The sequence below is a fragment of the Rhineura floridana genome, chromosome 7, assembly GCF_030035675.1.
Source record: "Rhineura floridana isolate rRhiFlo1 chromosome 7, rRhiFlo1.hap2, whole genome shotgun sequence".
Lineage (NCBI taxonomy): Eukaryota > Metazoa > Chordata > Lepidosauria > Squamata > Rhineuridae > Rhineura > Rhineura floridana.
In genome coordinates, this window is record NC_084486.1 from 51,130,186 (window position 1) to 51,144,071 (window position 13,886).

A 13,886-nucleotide genomic window follows, 5' to 3' on the forward strand; every position below is an offset into this window, starting at 1 on the left:
GTGGCATAAAGTAAGATTACCTGAGTTTAGTCCATTTATATGTGCCATTTCTCATCGTAAATCCTCCAGTTTCAAGCTGCTGTACATGCATCGCCAGAACATGGGCTGATGGAATTGTTGGTGAAGTCTTAAACCTCTCTCCTTCCATTAAACACAAGCTGTCACTTTTTAAAAACACCTGGTATAATTTGCATAGATACATATACAGACACATTAGTGAATGGCATAAAAGATCTGCTTGATGGTGGCTTTAGGACACTGTACAGAACATACCTATTATAACAGTAGTATTTTATGGCAAATAATCTAGATTAGAGAGTAAAATAATGCATATGAGTAAGTTATGTGAAGCTTAATTTGAGCAAGAGATTGGTGACCCATCTGGGATTTTAATGCCAGATCTCAATCTTGGAGAATAGGAAGTGAGAATCTAATTCTTTTCCTTAAAAAAAAAAAAGAATCCTTAGATGGCTTTCTGAGTGGACAGCAAATTCCCAGACCTCAGTCACTGTTACACTCTTTGTCAAGGATTTACAGAAATACAGAACAGGTCTATATGCCAACATATTATTTCCACCCAGGGAAACACAGCGTTAGATCCATCTGGATAGGATACTGTAACATCTTGAACAACAGAAGTAGTAGCATACGTGTTTCATTGGAACTGAGGGCCCTCTGGAATCTATTTCAGAAGCTGTAGTCAGACCAGCAGAATTACTAGATTCACCACGGCAGAAGCCAGAGCGTAGAGGCAGAGCTTGGAGGTAAGACTACTGCTTCCCTTCACAAATTAAAGATTGCGTTATGGCTAGCACACAGTTTTTATCTCACTGCAGGTAGTAAACATTGATCCATTTGGACTTGTCAAGACTAGGAGTTATTGCTGCTCTTAACATACATGTATAAAAAAATCCTATCCCTCAGGGTGCCTATCAGCAGGTGATATGAAAAATAATTCTTATCTTTTAGTGTCTGCAATCTACCCTGAATAAGACAAGTGCATCCAGGAAATGAAGACAGAATGAAGCACATGAAAGGGCAATAGAATCAAGCAAAGTGATCCTACAGTTTGCTTTTATACAAATACAAATTCCCCCACAGTAATGAAGCTCATTGGAGTTTGAGGAAATCTCTCCTCGTGTCAAGAGACTGTAGGGAGGACAAAAGGGACAATGATTAAGTATGCTACCTGAGCTTCCTGGAGAACACAAATATAAAAAGTAAAACAAACAAACAATATGCTAAACATAGTGGGTTGGATGCAGGCTAAGTTAATCAGACTTAGGTTCCATTGAAAAGAGTATGAAACATCACGACAAACTCAAGTCTCACTGATTTCAATGGCACTTCAGTTCAACTAACTATTCTGGATCCAATCCACTTGGCATATAATACATAAGTTCCATTGCTTTCAATTTTCTCTAGATTCCACCGACTTCCCTAGAATAGAGAAAAAAAGGTTCATTTTCTTATTGAAGCTGAATTTGCTTGGAAGGGGAGAAGTGGTTGGGGAAGGGGTATATGAAGGAAGGTACTGAGACTTCACTCCATTTAACAATTCCTACTTAGATATAAGCCAGAAGAGGGTAACCAATGTGGTCCCTTTCAGTTGTTGTTGGGCTACAACTCCTATCATCTCTGACCAATAGCCATGTTACAGCTTGAGGACATTGACAAGGTGCTTGGACAGGTTCGTGCAACTACTTCTGTGCTGGACCCTTGTCCTTCTTGGCTAATAAAAGCTAGCAGGGATGGAACAGCCAGCTGGGCCAGGGAAGTGATTAATGCCTCCCTGCAAGAGGGGGTGGTCCCTGGCTGCCTGAAAGAGGCAGTAGTGAGACCATTCCTGAAGAGACCCTCCCTGGACCCAGAAAATCTTAATAACTATAGGCCGGTGGCAAATGTTCCATTCCTGGGCAAGGTCCTTGAACAAGTGGTTGCCAGCCAGCTCCAGACACTTGGATGAGACCGATTATCTGGATCCATTTCAGTTGGGTTTCAGGCCTGGTTTTGGCACGGAAACAGCCTTGGTCGCCCTGTATGATGACCTTTGTCAGGAGAGAGACAGGGGGAGTGTGACTCTGTTGATTCTTCTTGATCTCTCAGCAGCTTTCGATACCATCAACCATGGTATCCTTCTGGGAAGACTGGCTGAGTTGGGAGTGGGAGGGACTGCATGGTGGTGGTTCCTCTCCTACTTGGCGGGTTGGCTCCAGAAGGTGGTGCTTAGGGAACATTGCTCAGCACCCTGGACTCTCCAGTATGGGGTTCCACAGGGGTCAGTTCTGTCCCCCATGCTGTTCAACATCTACATGAAACTGTTGGGTGGGGTCATCCAGAGCTTTGGAGTGTGTTGCCATCAGTATGCTGATGACATGCAGCTCTATTTCTCCTTTTCATCTTCTTCAGGTGAGGCTGTCAATGTGCTGAACCGGTGCCTGGCTGTGACAATGGACTGGATGAGGGCTAATAAACTGAGGCTCCACCCAGACAAGACTGAGATGCTGCTAGTGGGTGGTTCTTCAGACCGGATGGTGGATATCCAACCTGTCCTGGATGGGGTTGCACTCTCCCTGAAGGAGCAGGTTCATAGCTTGGGGGTTCTCCTAGATCCATGACTGTCACTTGATGCTCAGGTAGCCTTGGTGGCACGGAGTGCTTTCTACCAACTTCAATTGGTGGCCCAGCTATGCCCCTATCTGGACAGGGATAACCTGGCTTCAGTTGTCCATGCTCTGGTAACTTCCAAGCTAGATTACTGCAATGCGCTCTACATGGGCTGCCTTTGAAGACAGTTCGAAAACTGCAGCTTGTGCAAAATGCAGCGGCCAGATTGGTAACAGGGACCAGACGGTCTGAACATATAAAACCGATTCTGGCCCGCTTGCATTGGCTGCCTGTATGTTTTCAAGCTCAATTCAAGGTGCTGGTTTTAACCTATAAAGCCTTACACGGCTTGGGACCACAATACCTGATGGAATGCCTCTCCCGATTTGAACCCACCTGTACACTACACTCAACATCCAAGGCCCTCCTCCGGGTGCCTACTCGGAGGGAAGCTGGGAGTCTGGCAACAAGGGAGAGAGCCTTCTCAGTGGTAGCCCCCCAATTATGGAATGATCTCCCTGACGAGGTGTGCCTGGCACGCACACTGTTATCTTTTCGGCGCCAGGTCAAGACTTTCCTCTTCTCCCAGACATTTTAGCATGTGCTTTAAATTGTGTTTTAAATTGTTTTTAAAAGATGTGTTTTTAAATTTGTATATTTGTTTTTAATGTTTTTAATTGCTGTAAACCACCCAGAGAGCTTCGGCTATGGGGCAGTATATAAACACAACAAACAAACAAATGTTGGCTGGGATTGATGGGAGCTGTAGTCCAATAACGTCTGGAGAACGCCCTGTTGGCTACCCCTGAACAAGAACAACTTGAAGGTGGCTCCAGTACCAATCTAGAATTCACATAAGATATTCTTTTTTACAGTACCTCAACAGCCTTTAGTTCTTCCATTATTTCAGATACCTTAGAAGGCAAAGATTTCCAAACCTTAGTGGAAAAATAAAATAAAATAAAATAAAATGTTAGTCCTCTGAAGATTAGGGTTTGAGCTGCATTACAACATATTGCCTGATAAAACTGCATTGCATGTATAAACTGCAAAGTAAATATTTACTCACTGGTAATTGTCTCACAATCAGATTTTCCAGGCCTTTTAGGATTTGCATCGCAGTGGCAAAATTTCTATGCTCATAGCAACATTTTGCAATGAAGAGTAATTTTGACAGCAAGGTCACCTGTATCTGGAACACAAATAAATTTAAAAAATACAAGATGGTTATCATTCAGTGCCAATTTGTGTATGAAGTATGCTTGGAAACCCTCGTATTGAATTTAATGCCTATTATTGGGCAATTAAACCCATTACATTTTGATATGCATTTAGAGAGGGCATAACTGTTCTAAGGAGGCAAGTGAAAATAATTAACTGCTGAACAACTCAACCATTTAAATGACTGGAGATGCATTATCCTTCAGTGACCAAATCTAAAACCTGGCTAAAAAAAGGTCAAACTACTACAATTAAATCTTGCTTTACTTGTTGAAACAGGCTATTATGGAACATTTATTTCATGACAACTTTATTCTGTGAAACTTATCTCGAATTCTTGATAACACTGGTTACTCAACAATGGCAAAAATGGCTGCTCTTTAATTACTTGTTTTCTGATTACCAATCAACAATTATGTGCACCGCTGGAGAGAACTAAAGACAGAAACAGGGAAAGCTATTAAAAGAACAGTTAACAAATCTTCCTGTTTTAGAAGTTGAGAAGAAAACCCCCAATCAAACTTGTTCTGTTAGTGAAGCTGATGCTAGGAAAGTGATATGACAAAGAATTCTCTTTGCCAAAAATTTCAGAATGAATATATGGAATATGACACTACACCACTCTCCTGTATATTATCTAATGTGCTATTAAACTTGTGCTGGTAATCTATTTTAGTAACAGAAACACCTGAGATTTGGAGCTGTTGAACTGGCAAGTTGGACAGAGCTTAAGAAACAACAGTGCAAACACATTTGGGCTGCACCAGCTGAAGTGGTCCCGTTGAAATTGTCCTTTGAACCCAAGTACTGAGACAATACATTTTTAAAGAATGCATCACACAGTATAATTTTTCTTTCATTAATTTTTAAGTCAGTTACATGTTACTTTCTATTGGTACCCTTCTATTTTCAATGGCATGCAACACACATCACCACACATGCACCCTGTTCACTTTTCTCTCAGACAATCATCTTGAGAGGTATCTTTTTAAAAATGGGAAGAAAATATTCGACAATGGTTAATGTTTTTTCTTTAAAAAATGGATAATGTGATGGATTAAAGAATGTCTAAATTTCTACAGAACATCAACCTGAAATAAATTGTTAAGAATTATCAGCGTTCTTGAAGATAAGGCCCTGGAATATTGCAAAAACGGACACAATTTTGCAGAAAACAACATCTCAACAATACAAGTTATTGATCTTTTCCTTTTAAACATGCTGAACAATTATATCTGAACTGAGCCTTTCATATCAACACTTAGTATAGCAAAATGCTATACATCAGTAGCATATAAATTGCATTGTACTTTTATGTATCAGGAAACTAGCACTGGATATGCTTACCAAGGATTCCCTAGATGTCCCCCCTCCCAAATATGCAACTGAATTTTTAAAAAGCTACATGGAAATTGGATAATAATAAACTTTATGGATCCATGTAATTTTCCTGAAATTAAAAATTATATAAATCTGTACACAGGTAGGAAAGAGTCAATAAGGTGCAGTGGTTCTGTACACCATACTAGGATTTCCATTTGGGATATAAATGGTGCAGATAAATGCATAAATAAAATTCCTTGCAATGCCCTTCCTTTTGCATGCAGCTGCCAGACCCCTGTAGCCATCTGGCAATCAGGACATTATTTACTTACCCATGGCTACAGAATGATGGAGAGGGAGCAGCTGGCTTACAGGAGATCCCTGCAACCAGCATAGTCACAAATGACAACAGTGCTAATAAAGACATCAGAACGCTTTGGTGGAACTTCATTCTGACAACTAGAGTTTGCAAAACTGTCACTATAGAGATTTCCACTTTAGCCAGAGCAACATGGATGACCTAATGAAGAGGAGAGGATCTTCGTCTTGCTAGACCATGCACTGAACTCAGTGGCTAGGCTGGGGCAGAGACACGGCTCTTTTCCTACAAGTGTACTTACTTTATTTATCGGACTTTTACTCCACCATTCTATGTCAGCAGGGAGCACTCAACATGGCACATGTAGAGTGTTTGAATCCTACCTTCTGTTCCCCTCTAAATTATGTCCCAAAACAATAGCTCTTAAGAGCTCCCTTGACTTCAGCATGTTCCGCCTCATTTGTATAGAGAGTGCTAAATGCTTGTACCCATTATCAATGGACTATGTGCAGAGATGGGCAAACAAAATCATCTCCATTTCTGCCATATTTGACTTGCTGCCATACATGCCCAAGTACATGAAAGATATTTCATCAGATGATGAGGAACTGAGACTTTATCTTGGGAAATTGCTTTAAAAAAAAAAAAGACTGTGAATAGTAAAGGAAAAAGATGTAACAGAGACAATTATGCTAAATTGCTATCTCCCACTGAACTAGAAGTGGGCTGTTGCAAGATAAGCAGCCTAAGAGGTTTATCCACAGATCTGCTAACACTGGCAGAACATAACCTCCCAACAGAGCAAATTTAATGAAAGGTGAAATCATGGCCTAAATCATTAAAATGAGGGATGGATTCATTCAACCATGTAGCTGTGGCTATCTTAAATACTGCAATCCTGACCAAATTAGTGTGAAATAACATTTTATAAACCCACTAGATAGAGATCTTTTCATCTCAAGTTTGGCAAAAAGCCCCTTGATGGCAAGACCATATGTGTGAGGCAAGATTAAAGAGGAATTTTATTACCCACTTCAGAAAATCATAGACACTTGCAGCTCTAGTTATGTGAAGAAATTTGTGTTTTGCTTAGCTAAAAATTCTTTCTTCAGTATGTGTATCAGTAAGAATAAAAACAGGAAATATCGATGTTCATAAAACATCAGGCTAATTAAACATAAATCAATTATGCTACAGAATGAGATATATACCTAGGTCATGGCAGGCCCCTGTCAGAAAAGACTATATGTGGATGAACCTGATCTCTACAGCTATGAACTTGTAAGCTGTTAATGGCTAATTCTCCCACCCCCAAAGCTAAAAACAAAGAGGAACAAGACCAGAGGTGTTTAAAATAAATCCTGCATTATCTGATGCATTCCGAGCCTGTGCAGGTCTTCTTCAGGAAATCTTTGTATTGTTCTGTCAGACCGTGCTGAATGTGTTAATTCATTAATTTTTTTCTTGGCTCACATCCACACACCATACATTTAAAGCACATGGTTTCCCCCAAAGAATTCTAGGAACTATAGATAGTTAAGGGTGGTGGGAACTGTAGCTCTGTTAGGGGTAAAATACAGTTTTCAAGATCCTTTGGGTGAAGCCATGACTGTTAAAGTCAGAGCTTGGAAAAGTTACATTTTTAAACTACAACTCCCATCAGTCCCAGCCAGCATGGCCACTGGATTGGGCTGATGGGAGTTGTAGTTCAAAAAAGTAACTTTTCCAAGCTCTGGTTAAAGTGATGTGGATATGACCTTGGTTTTCCACAAGATTGTGCCCAAATAAATACACCATATAAAATGAACAATAGCAATGAATATAAGTAACTCAAAACATAATATAAACAATCACAAATATCAACATAATGTCAATCAATCAATATATTAATGGCAACAGTGTACATAAACTTCCTTTGAATGTTATAACCCTTGTAGTCACTACAGCTACTTTTTACTACTGGCTGAGAATTCTATTCAGAGAAAGATATACAAGTTAACTGCATAAATAGGATCAACCACAAAGAAATTATCATGAAAATAAACATGACATAGAAGGAAAAACAGGGATTACAAACCTTAGAGCTGTAGCTTGTTACGATTTCAGCAGCAACCCAATTACTGACATTGTCTGCATGTTTTAAAAGCTGCAAAAGATAATCATCTTGGACACAGTTTTTCACAAAAAGGTTATAGGCTTGAGCAGGCAATTGCTCAGTGGAAGTAGCTCTGTAAGAGACAAGCATCTATAAAATTTAAATATCAGATTATAACCATGTAAAGGGGCAAACAACAAGATTTCATTACAGTTAATAGAACAGTGCAGCCCCCAAATTTATTCATGAGTCAGGGTGAGGGAGGAGGAGTGATGAAGGAGCCAGTCCCACACTAACCACGCAAACAGGGAGGCAGCTGGCAGAACCTCAAACAGATAGGTATTAGGGATAGGGATGGAGAAGGATATTCCTCATCTAAGAAAGGCTCTTCTTCTTTGGGGGGGAGGGGGAAGAGGCCAAACAGGATACTCTGGAGCAGCAGATGCAGTGGGTAGGAGAGATCTGGAGGAAGCAGCAGAGAAAAGGCAGTACCACTTCCTCCTAGTCACCCCAATGTGTCTGGGGGTCATTTGCTAGGGAGCACTCGTCCCTTCCCTCTAGCAGAAGAAACCCCTTTGTGAACTCTAAGACAGGCAAGGTAGATTTCCATTTCCTTTACTCTTTCCCTATGCCAGTAGCGTAACTGGCACAGGTATCTTTGATTTACAGCCCTGTACCATTTTTGTTATGCTAATGTAATCTATGTTAATCCTACATTATGTATAGTAAAAAAAATAAGGGAAGAAGTCCCTCTTGTAGTGACTACCATTCTTGAAGTGGACCAGCAAAATACAGAGCCTGTGCACGTATCAAATCTAACAAATGTTAACCCTGAACTGGAGGAATACTCTGGAAGCAAAAGGTATATTAAAAAAGTGAGAGGCCTAGAATATTTAACTAAATATCATTCTCATAGTTCATTATAATTAGCAATTACAGGGTAAGCACCAGATGCCTCAAATTTACAAAGCTTCTCTGACGTTAAGGAGAACCTTGATGAAATGGCTTAGCTTATCCACTTTACAACCAATTGTTTGGTCAGGAAAGATTAAGCCTTTCTAGACCTCCTGACGCCTGCAGTAAAAGACTTTTAAAAATCAACACCCCATTCCACTGATTTTTTAAAAGTTGCTTCTGTGCTCTGAACTGCCATTATTTTCCTTTAGTCCCTTTCCCCTTCACTACGGCAATACTTCGCATTAACGTACTCAATGGGACCAGAGCGAGTACGTAAACCGAAAATGTCCTTAAAGTGAAGCACTACCTTTTAAAACTTTTTTTACCTCTTCTTCATGCGGAGCCTCAAAGCCCCGCGCTAAAGCCTCTGCTGCTGCGCTGCCGTGCCTCTCAGCTGATCGTGATCACGCCTCCCAGCTGATTTGCAGTGGCGCGATCGCGTCTATTTCCACCCCCACGCACCGTTAAGTGTCCGTAAGTGTGAAGCAAGCGTATATAAACAGGGGCATGGTGGAGTATGGAGTATGTCCGTAAAAGCGAGTGTACGTTAAGTGAAGGTCCGTATAGCGGGGTATTCCTGTACTCCTTTCCTCCTTTCCCTTTCTTTCCCCCCCCCCGGCTAATATTCCAGATTCTCTTTCCTACTCATACTTGGACAGATAAACATCTCCTGATGCTTCACATCTGAATAGGGTTCTCTGAAAATTTATCAAGATTTCCCTCATATACATCCTGTAGCCCATTTCATGGTAAAGAGATTCCTTCTTCTGCCAGTTTCTGCATTGCATCAAGAAAATAGGGTGATGTATCTAGCTGTACAGGGGGACAAAATGCTTCTTCATGCTTTATGGATATAACCTGCTTAGATGAGATGAACCTTTTTAAAAAAGTGATTTGTAAGAAGCTGTGGAAGCTTTTTTGGCTGAACAGTTGGGATTAAAATAATCCTGCATGGGCATCTCCAATTAATTCTATAAAGAATGTATAACACTGAGTTCTCTTATACTCATAGGTTCACAACAGAAGATGGACCAAAGGCTAGTTCTAATAAAAAAAGGTGGGGACCTTTTTGGCCCAGTGGGCCAGATCTTTATATTCCCCCACTCCCACAGGCGGGCAGGACCACCCACCTGTCAATCATCTGCTGTCTTAGTGATATCAGGTGACTGATAGGTGGATGGTCCCACCCGCCTATCAAAGTTGACTTGCAGGGTGGGGGTGGGGAGATAGTAACCAGCGAATCAAGACTCAGCAGTATTGAACTCTTTATTCATCAGATGATGAGTGGAGAGTGGTATCCTGCTCCCTGCAGGGGTTTGAGTAGGATTTAACACACACATACCACTTATCAGCAAATGAGGGGCGTTAAATCCTGTTGCTTTGGCTGCACACATCACTTCCCTGTGGGGAACTGGCGGGAGCAGCCAACACAGACTTGAAACCCACCGCCTGCCAATCAGCTGATCTCACCTGCCCATTGGAGGAATGTCAGGTGGGTATGGTTTGAGGGAAATGGCCTCCACAGGTCAGAGGTTCAACACCCCTGTAAGAAGCCTTGCAATCTGAACTAAAAACAGGGAGAGCAAAGAAAGCAGAAAATTCGGGAAGGGATAGGGGACATGCTGCTTGTGGAGAGATTTCTGTCATGCAGACTACATAGCATAGGCTGCCACTCCCAGTATCTGCTGGTGAGGACATGCAGAGGGCCTGCACAGGATAAGGATCCTGAATCCACATGTACACTGTGGAGGCGAGATGCAGATCCACCCCTTCAAAATGGACCTTTGAGATGCCAAATCACAGTTTCTTGTCCAGGACAGATGGACAAAATTGAGGAATATAGGACTTATGAAAGAACTTTTTATTCCCAACTCCAGTATGTAAGCCTTTGGATACCACTAGACTATTAATAACTATAAAAATCTATTTTACAAACTAGATGTGTGCTACTATTTTGTCAAAATCTTCTGCTTAAAAAAATATCTTCAGTATGTTCAATTTCAAACATTATCCAGATAATGTCCTTAAAACTTTCTCAGTTGCTGTACCTTATTGAAGTCTCCTATGATATGCAGAGCTCTGGTTAACACTGAAGTCTACAAGTAATTTTCTCATTATACATATTGCACTAATAAAAATATTTCAATACATCAGTGTGTCACTAGGCTAACTAAAGGAGCAAACTTACTTTTGGAGAGGCACACTTTTGTCTTTCACTCCAAGTAATCTTGAATTTAGAAAGTGTACTGGATGACATTTATGGAACATTTCCTAAAACCGACAAAAATGGTGTTTCATACATATTATCGGATATACACCTATAATACTGCCCTAATTCAAATAGGAAAGATACAATTCTTGATGGTATCGAAAACCTCTGAGAAAGTCCAGGTGAATCAACAGGGCCGCATCCCTGTTTCTTTCCTGGCAAGAGTCATTCTACAGGGCAACCAAGGCAGTTTTTATACCACAACCAGGCCTGAACCATGCTTCATCCCAGTTTGGCCAGCACCCACCCACTTGTGCACCTTGCCCAGGAGGGGAATATTAGTCACCAGCCAATAGTTGTTCATATTTTCAGGAAATCTCCTCTAAGCTGGTTAGACCATCCTCTCTCTTAAAGATATATTTACCACCTCCTGTATCCAGCCAGTCATTTCCTCCCTGCTAAACATAGTAAGCCAAGAGGGGCAAGGGCTGAGTGTATAGGTGGTTGGTCAGATATGGCCACATACTTTGTTCACATCCCCAGTTCTTAAAAACACAATGCTATCTTGTAAAATTCGACACCTCTTTTGGCTAATCTGCATAATCCAGACCATGGTGGGTGCAAATGATTTTATCATCAAAGTGTCTGGCAAACTGATAGTTCCTTCATGTCTCCTACTGGGCCAGGCAAAGAACATGAGCATTCATATTAGACAACACAATAGATGACTCCTTCAGGAAACATATTAACTGACCTTGGGAGCCACAGCAACACAGACCAGGTAGATACATTACCTGCATTTGATGCAGCCAGGTCACATAGGTGAGTCTGGAGATGTGTGTCCTCAGACGAAAGCTGATATCTTTAGGCCTTAACCGCTTAATGTCTTTAAATGGCATTTTTAGGGGGCTTAATACTGCAGCTACCCATGAGGCTTTTGTGGGTTCACAACTGCTCTCTTCACACAATCACTGGTGACTGAGTGACGCCCAATCGATCAACTGCTGTGTCTTTCATAAACATTGGAAAACTGATGGCACACTGACCCTAAGCTTAACTAACTTCTTATGCTCAACTCATCCCCTTAAGTCCATGAAGCAGCACTACATGGATTTATTTGTGATTTACAGAAATGTATTTTTATACAGTATAAGGTTAAAAAAGCACGTTGGTGAATGTTCGTGTAGAAAACTTAGATATGTAGCTGGAGTAGGTTGGGGTTTTAAGCGTCACAGCATTTAGGTTGCACAGTGGTATGAATACAGCAACGGAGAAGTGAAGTAATTGCATACCTTTTTAGTTAATAAAATGGACTGCTTTCAAGTCGATCCCAACTTATGGAGACCCTATGAATAGGGTTTTCAGGATAAGCGGTATTCAGAGGGGGTTTACCATTGCCTGAGGCTGAGAGACAGCGACTGGCCCAAGGTCACCCAGTGAGCTTCATGGCTATGTGGGGATTTGAACCCTCGTCTCCCAGGTCGTAGTCCAATACTCTAACCACTACACCACACTGGCTCTAGTTAATAAAAGAGAACCCATTTTACCTGTTCCAACAGGGTCAGCTGACAGCAAAGTTGTTGTGCAGTATATTCTGTTAAGAAATATGGTATTCCATCTATTTTAGTGTAAAGGCCTGAGAATTCTTCTGTTATATTTGGTAAAGCTGATGAAATACTATGTTTGTCTCTCTGATAAGGTGCAACAACTTCACTTCTCTTCGAGAGTTTCCAGTTAAAGTTCTGTAAAAGAAAACAAAAGGTTTTGCTCTGTCTATAATTGTATTCAAGCAAAACTGAATTATTACATAAGCGGAATACATTAAATTAGTAAACTAGCTTATGGAGACAGAATCTATACAATAAATCTATGCAGTTAGATTATAACTCACTATGGTATAAAATTTAATATGAGTACAGTAGGGCCCCGCTTTACAGTGCTTCGCTTTACAGCTCTTCGCTAATACAGCGGTCTCAATTAGATGCAATTAGACTAAAGCCCCACTCATATGGCACTTGTTCCGCTTTTACGGCGGTTTTCAGGCATCGTGTGCCATTCTATTCAATGGGTTCCGCTTTACAGCGGTTTTCGCTTTACAGTGGGGGTCTGGAATGTAACCTGCCGTATGAGTGGGGCCCTACTGTACCTCCATTTGAGAGCACAGTCCACAAGTCCAGTTGAACAGGATTCTATCTTTTTACAGTACTATTATTTGTAATTGTTCCTTGCATTAAAATAACTTAGGCTTCACAGTTCAATATTTCAGGTTTATAATCATTCTAAGTATAAGCCTTAGCTAGAAAATGAACTGTTGCTTGGATTTATTGACATTGAACAAGATATGCTAACAGTGAATGTTTAAATTTTTATAATGAAACCGTTTTGGTTAAAAAATAGTTTGACAGAATTGCCCTGATCTTCATATTTGAAGTGGTAATTGGTTGCTAAGTTAGCTCTGGACAAAAATATGTCCCTCATTAATTTAAGGTGCTCTCTTTACAGAGCTCTCTCTTTTGAGCCGATATCCATACTTAGAAATCTCATTAGTTACCTATTTATACATATATAAATGCCAAGGCAGCCTTCAAACAGGTTATAGAATGCAATTAAAAATAACAGAAAATGTTTAACTAAAACAGCACTCCAGCAAAATGAAATTAAAAAACAAGAGGTCTCAGAAAACCTATTACTTTTTACTAGACTTACTTCTAAAAGTTACAACAGTGCTTGTCTAGAGGATCTTCCTGCAAAGAAAATTCCATAATGCAGGAGCCATTACAGGGGGGGAAATCCTATGTAGTAGTCTTAATACAGCTGGCACCTGAAGTAACATCTCTCCTTTATTTGAACTCAAATGCAATATATATGGGAAGAGGCACATCTTAAAGTTTTCCACACTTATTCTGTTTGGTCCTTTGAAGTTCAAAACTAGCATTCCAAATTTAGTCCAGAAACAAACTGACAGGATTAGTGTTGTAAGAGCTCTGTGATCATCAGTTCCACATAAGAGCCAAGGGCACTTCTGGCCTTTACAGTTGCCTGGGCATCTGAAAGCAATATGGGATCTAGGAGTAGTTCTAATCCTTAAGGGAGAATATAACTCTAACAAGAATGTAGTTCACAGGGCCACCAGCCATCAGCATTTCTATCTTGTC

The 13,886-nt window shown here is 40.6% G+C and overlaps 1 protein-coding gene across 5 annotated transcripts in view; it reads right to left on the reverse strand.

Annotated features, from left to right (window-relative positions):
* The window catches only part of KNDC1 (kinase non-catalytic C-lobe domain containing 1), a 104,108-nt gene that overhangs the window by 2,830 nt on the left and 87,392 nt on the right, over nt 1-13,886 (reverse strand). For all 5 annotated transcript variants that reach the window (XM_061635588.1, XM_061635590.1, XM_061635589.1 and 2 more), the window contains 6 exons: nt 12,279-12,473; nt 10,711-10,793; nt 7,548-7,698; nt 3,677-3,799; nt 3,486-3,545; nt 21-178 (listed from right to left, as the gene is read on the reverse strand). In XM_061635588.1, the coding sequence (XP_061491572.1) occupies nt 21-178; nt 3,486-3,545; nt 3,677-3,799; nt 7,548-7,698; nt 10,711-10,793; nt 12,279-12,473 (770 nt within the window). The remainder of the gene's footprint in view (nt 1-20; nt 179-3,485; nt 3,546-3,676; nt 3,800-7,547; nt 7,699-10,710; nt 10,794-12,278; nt 12,474-13,886) is intronic.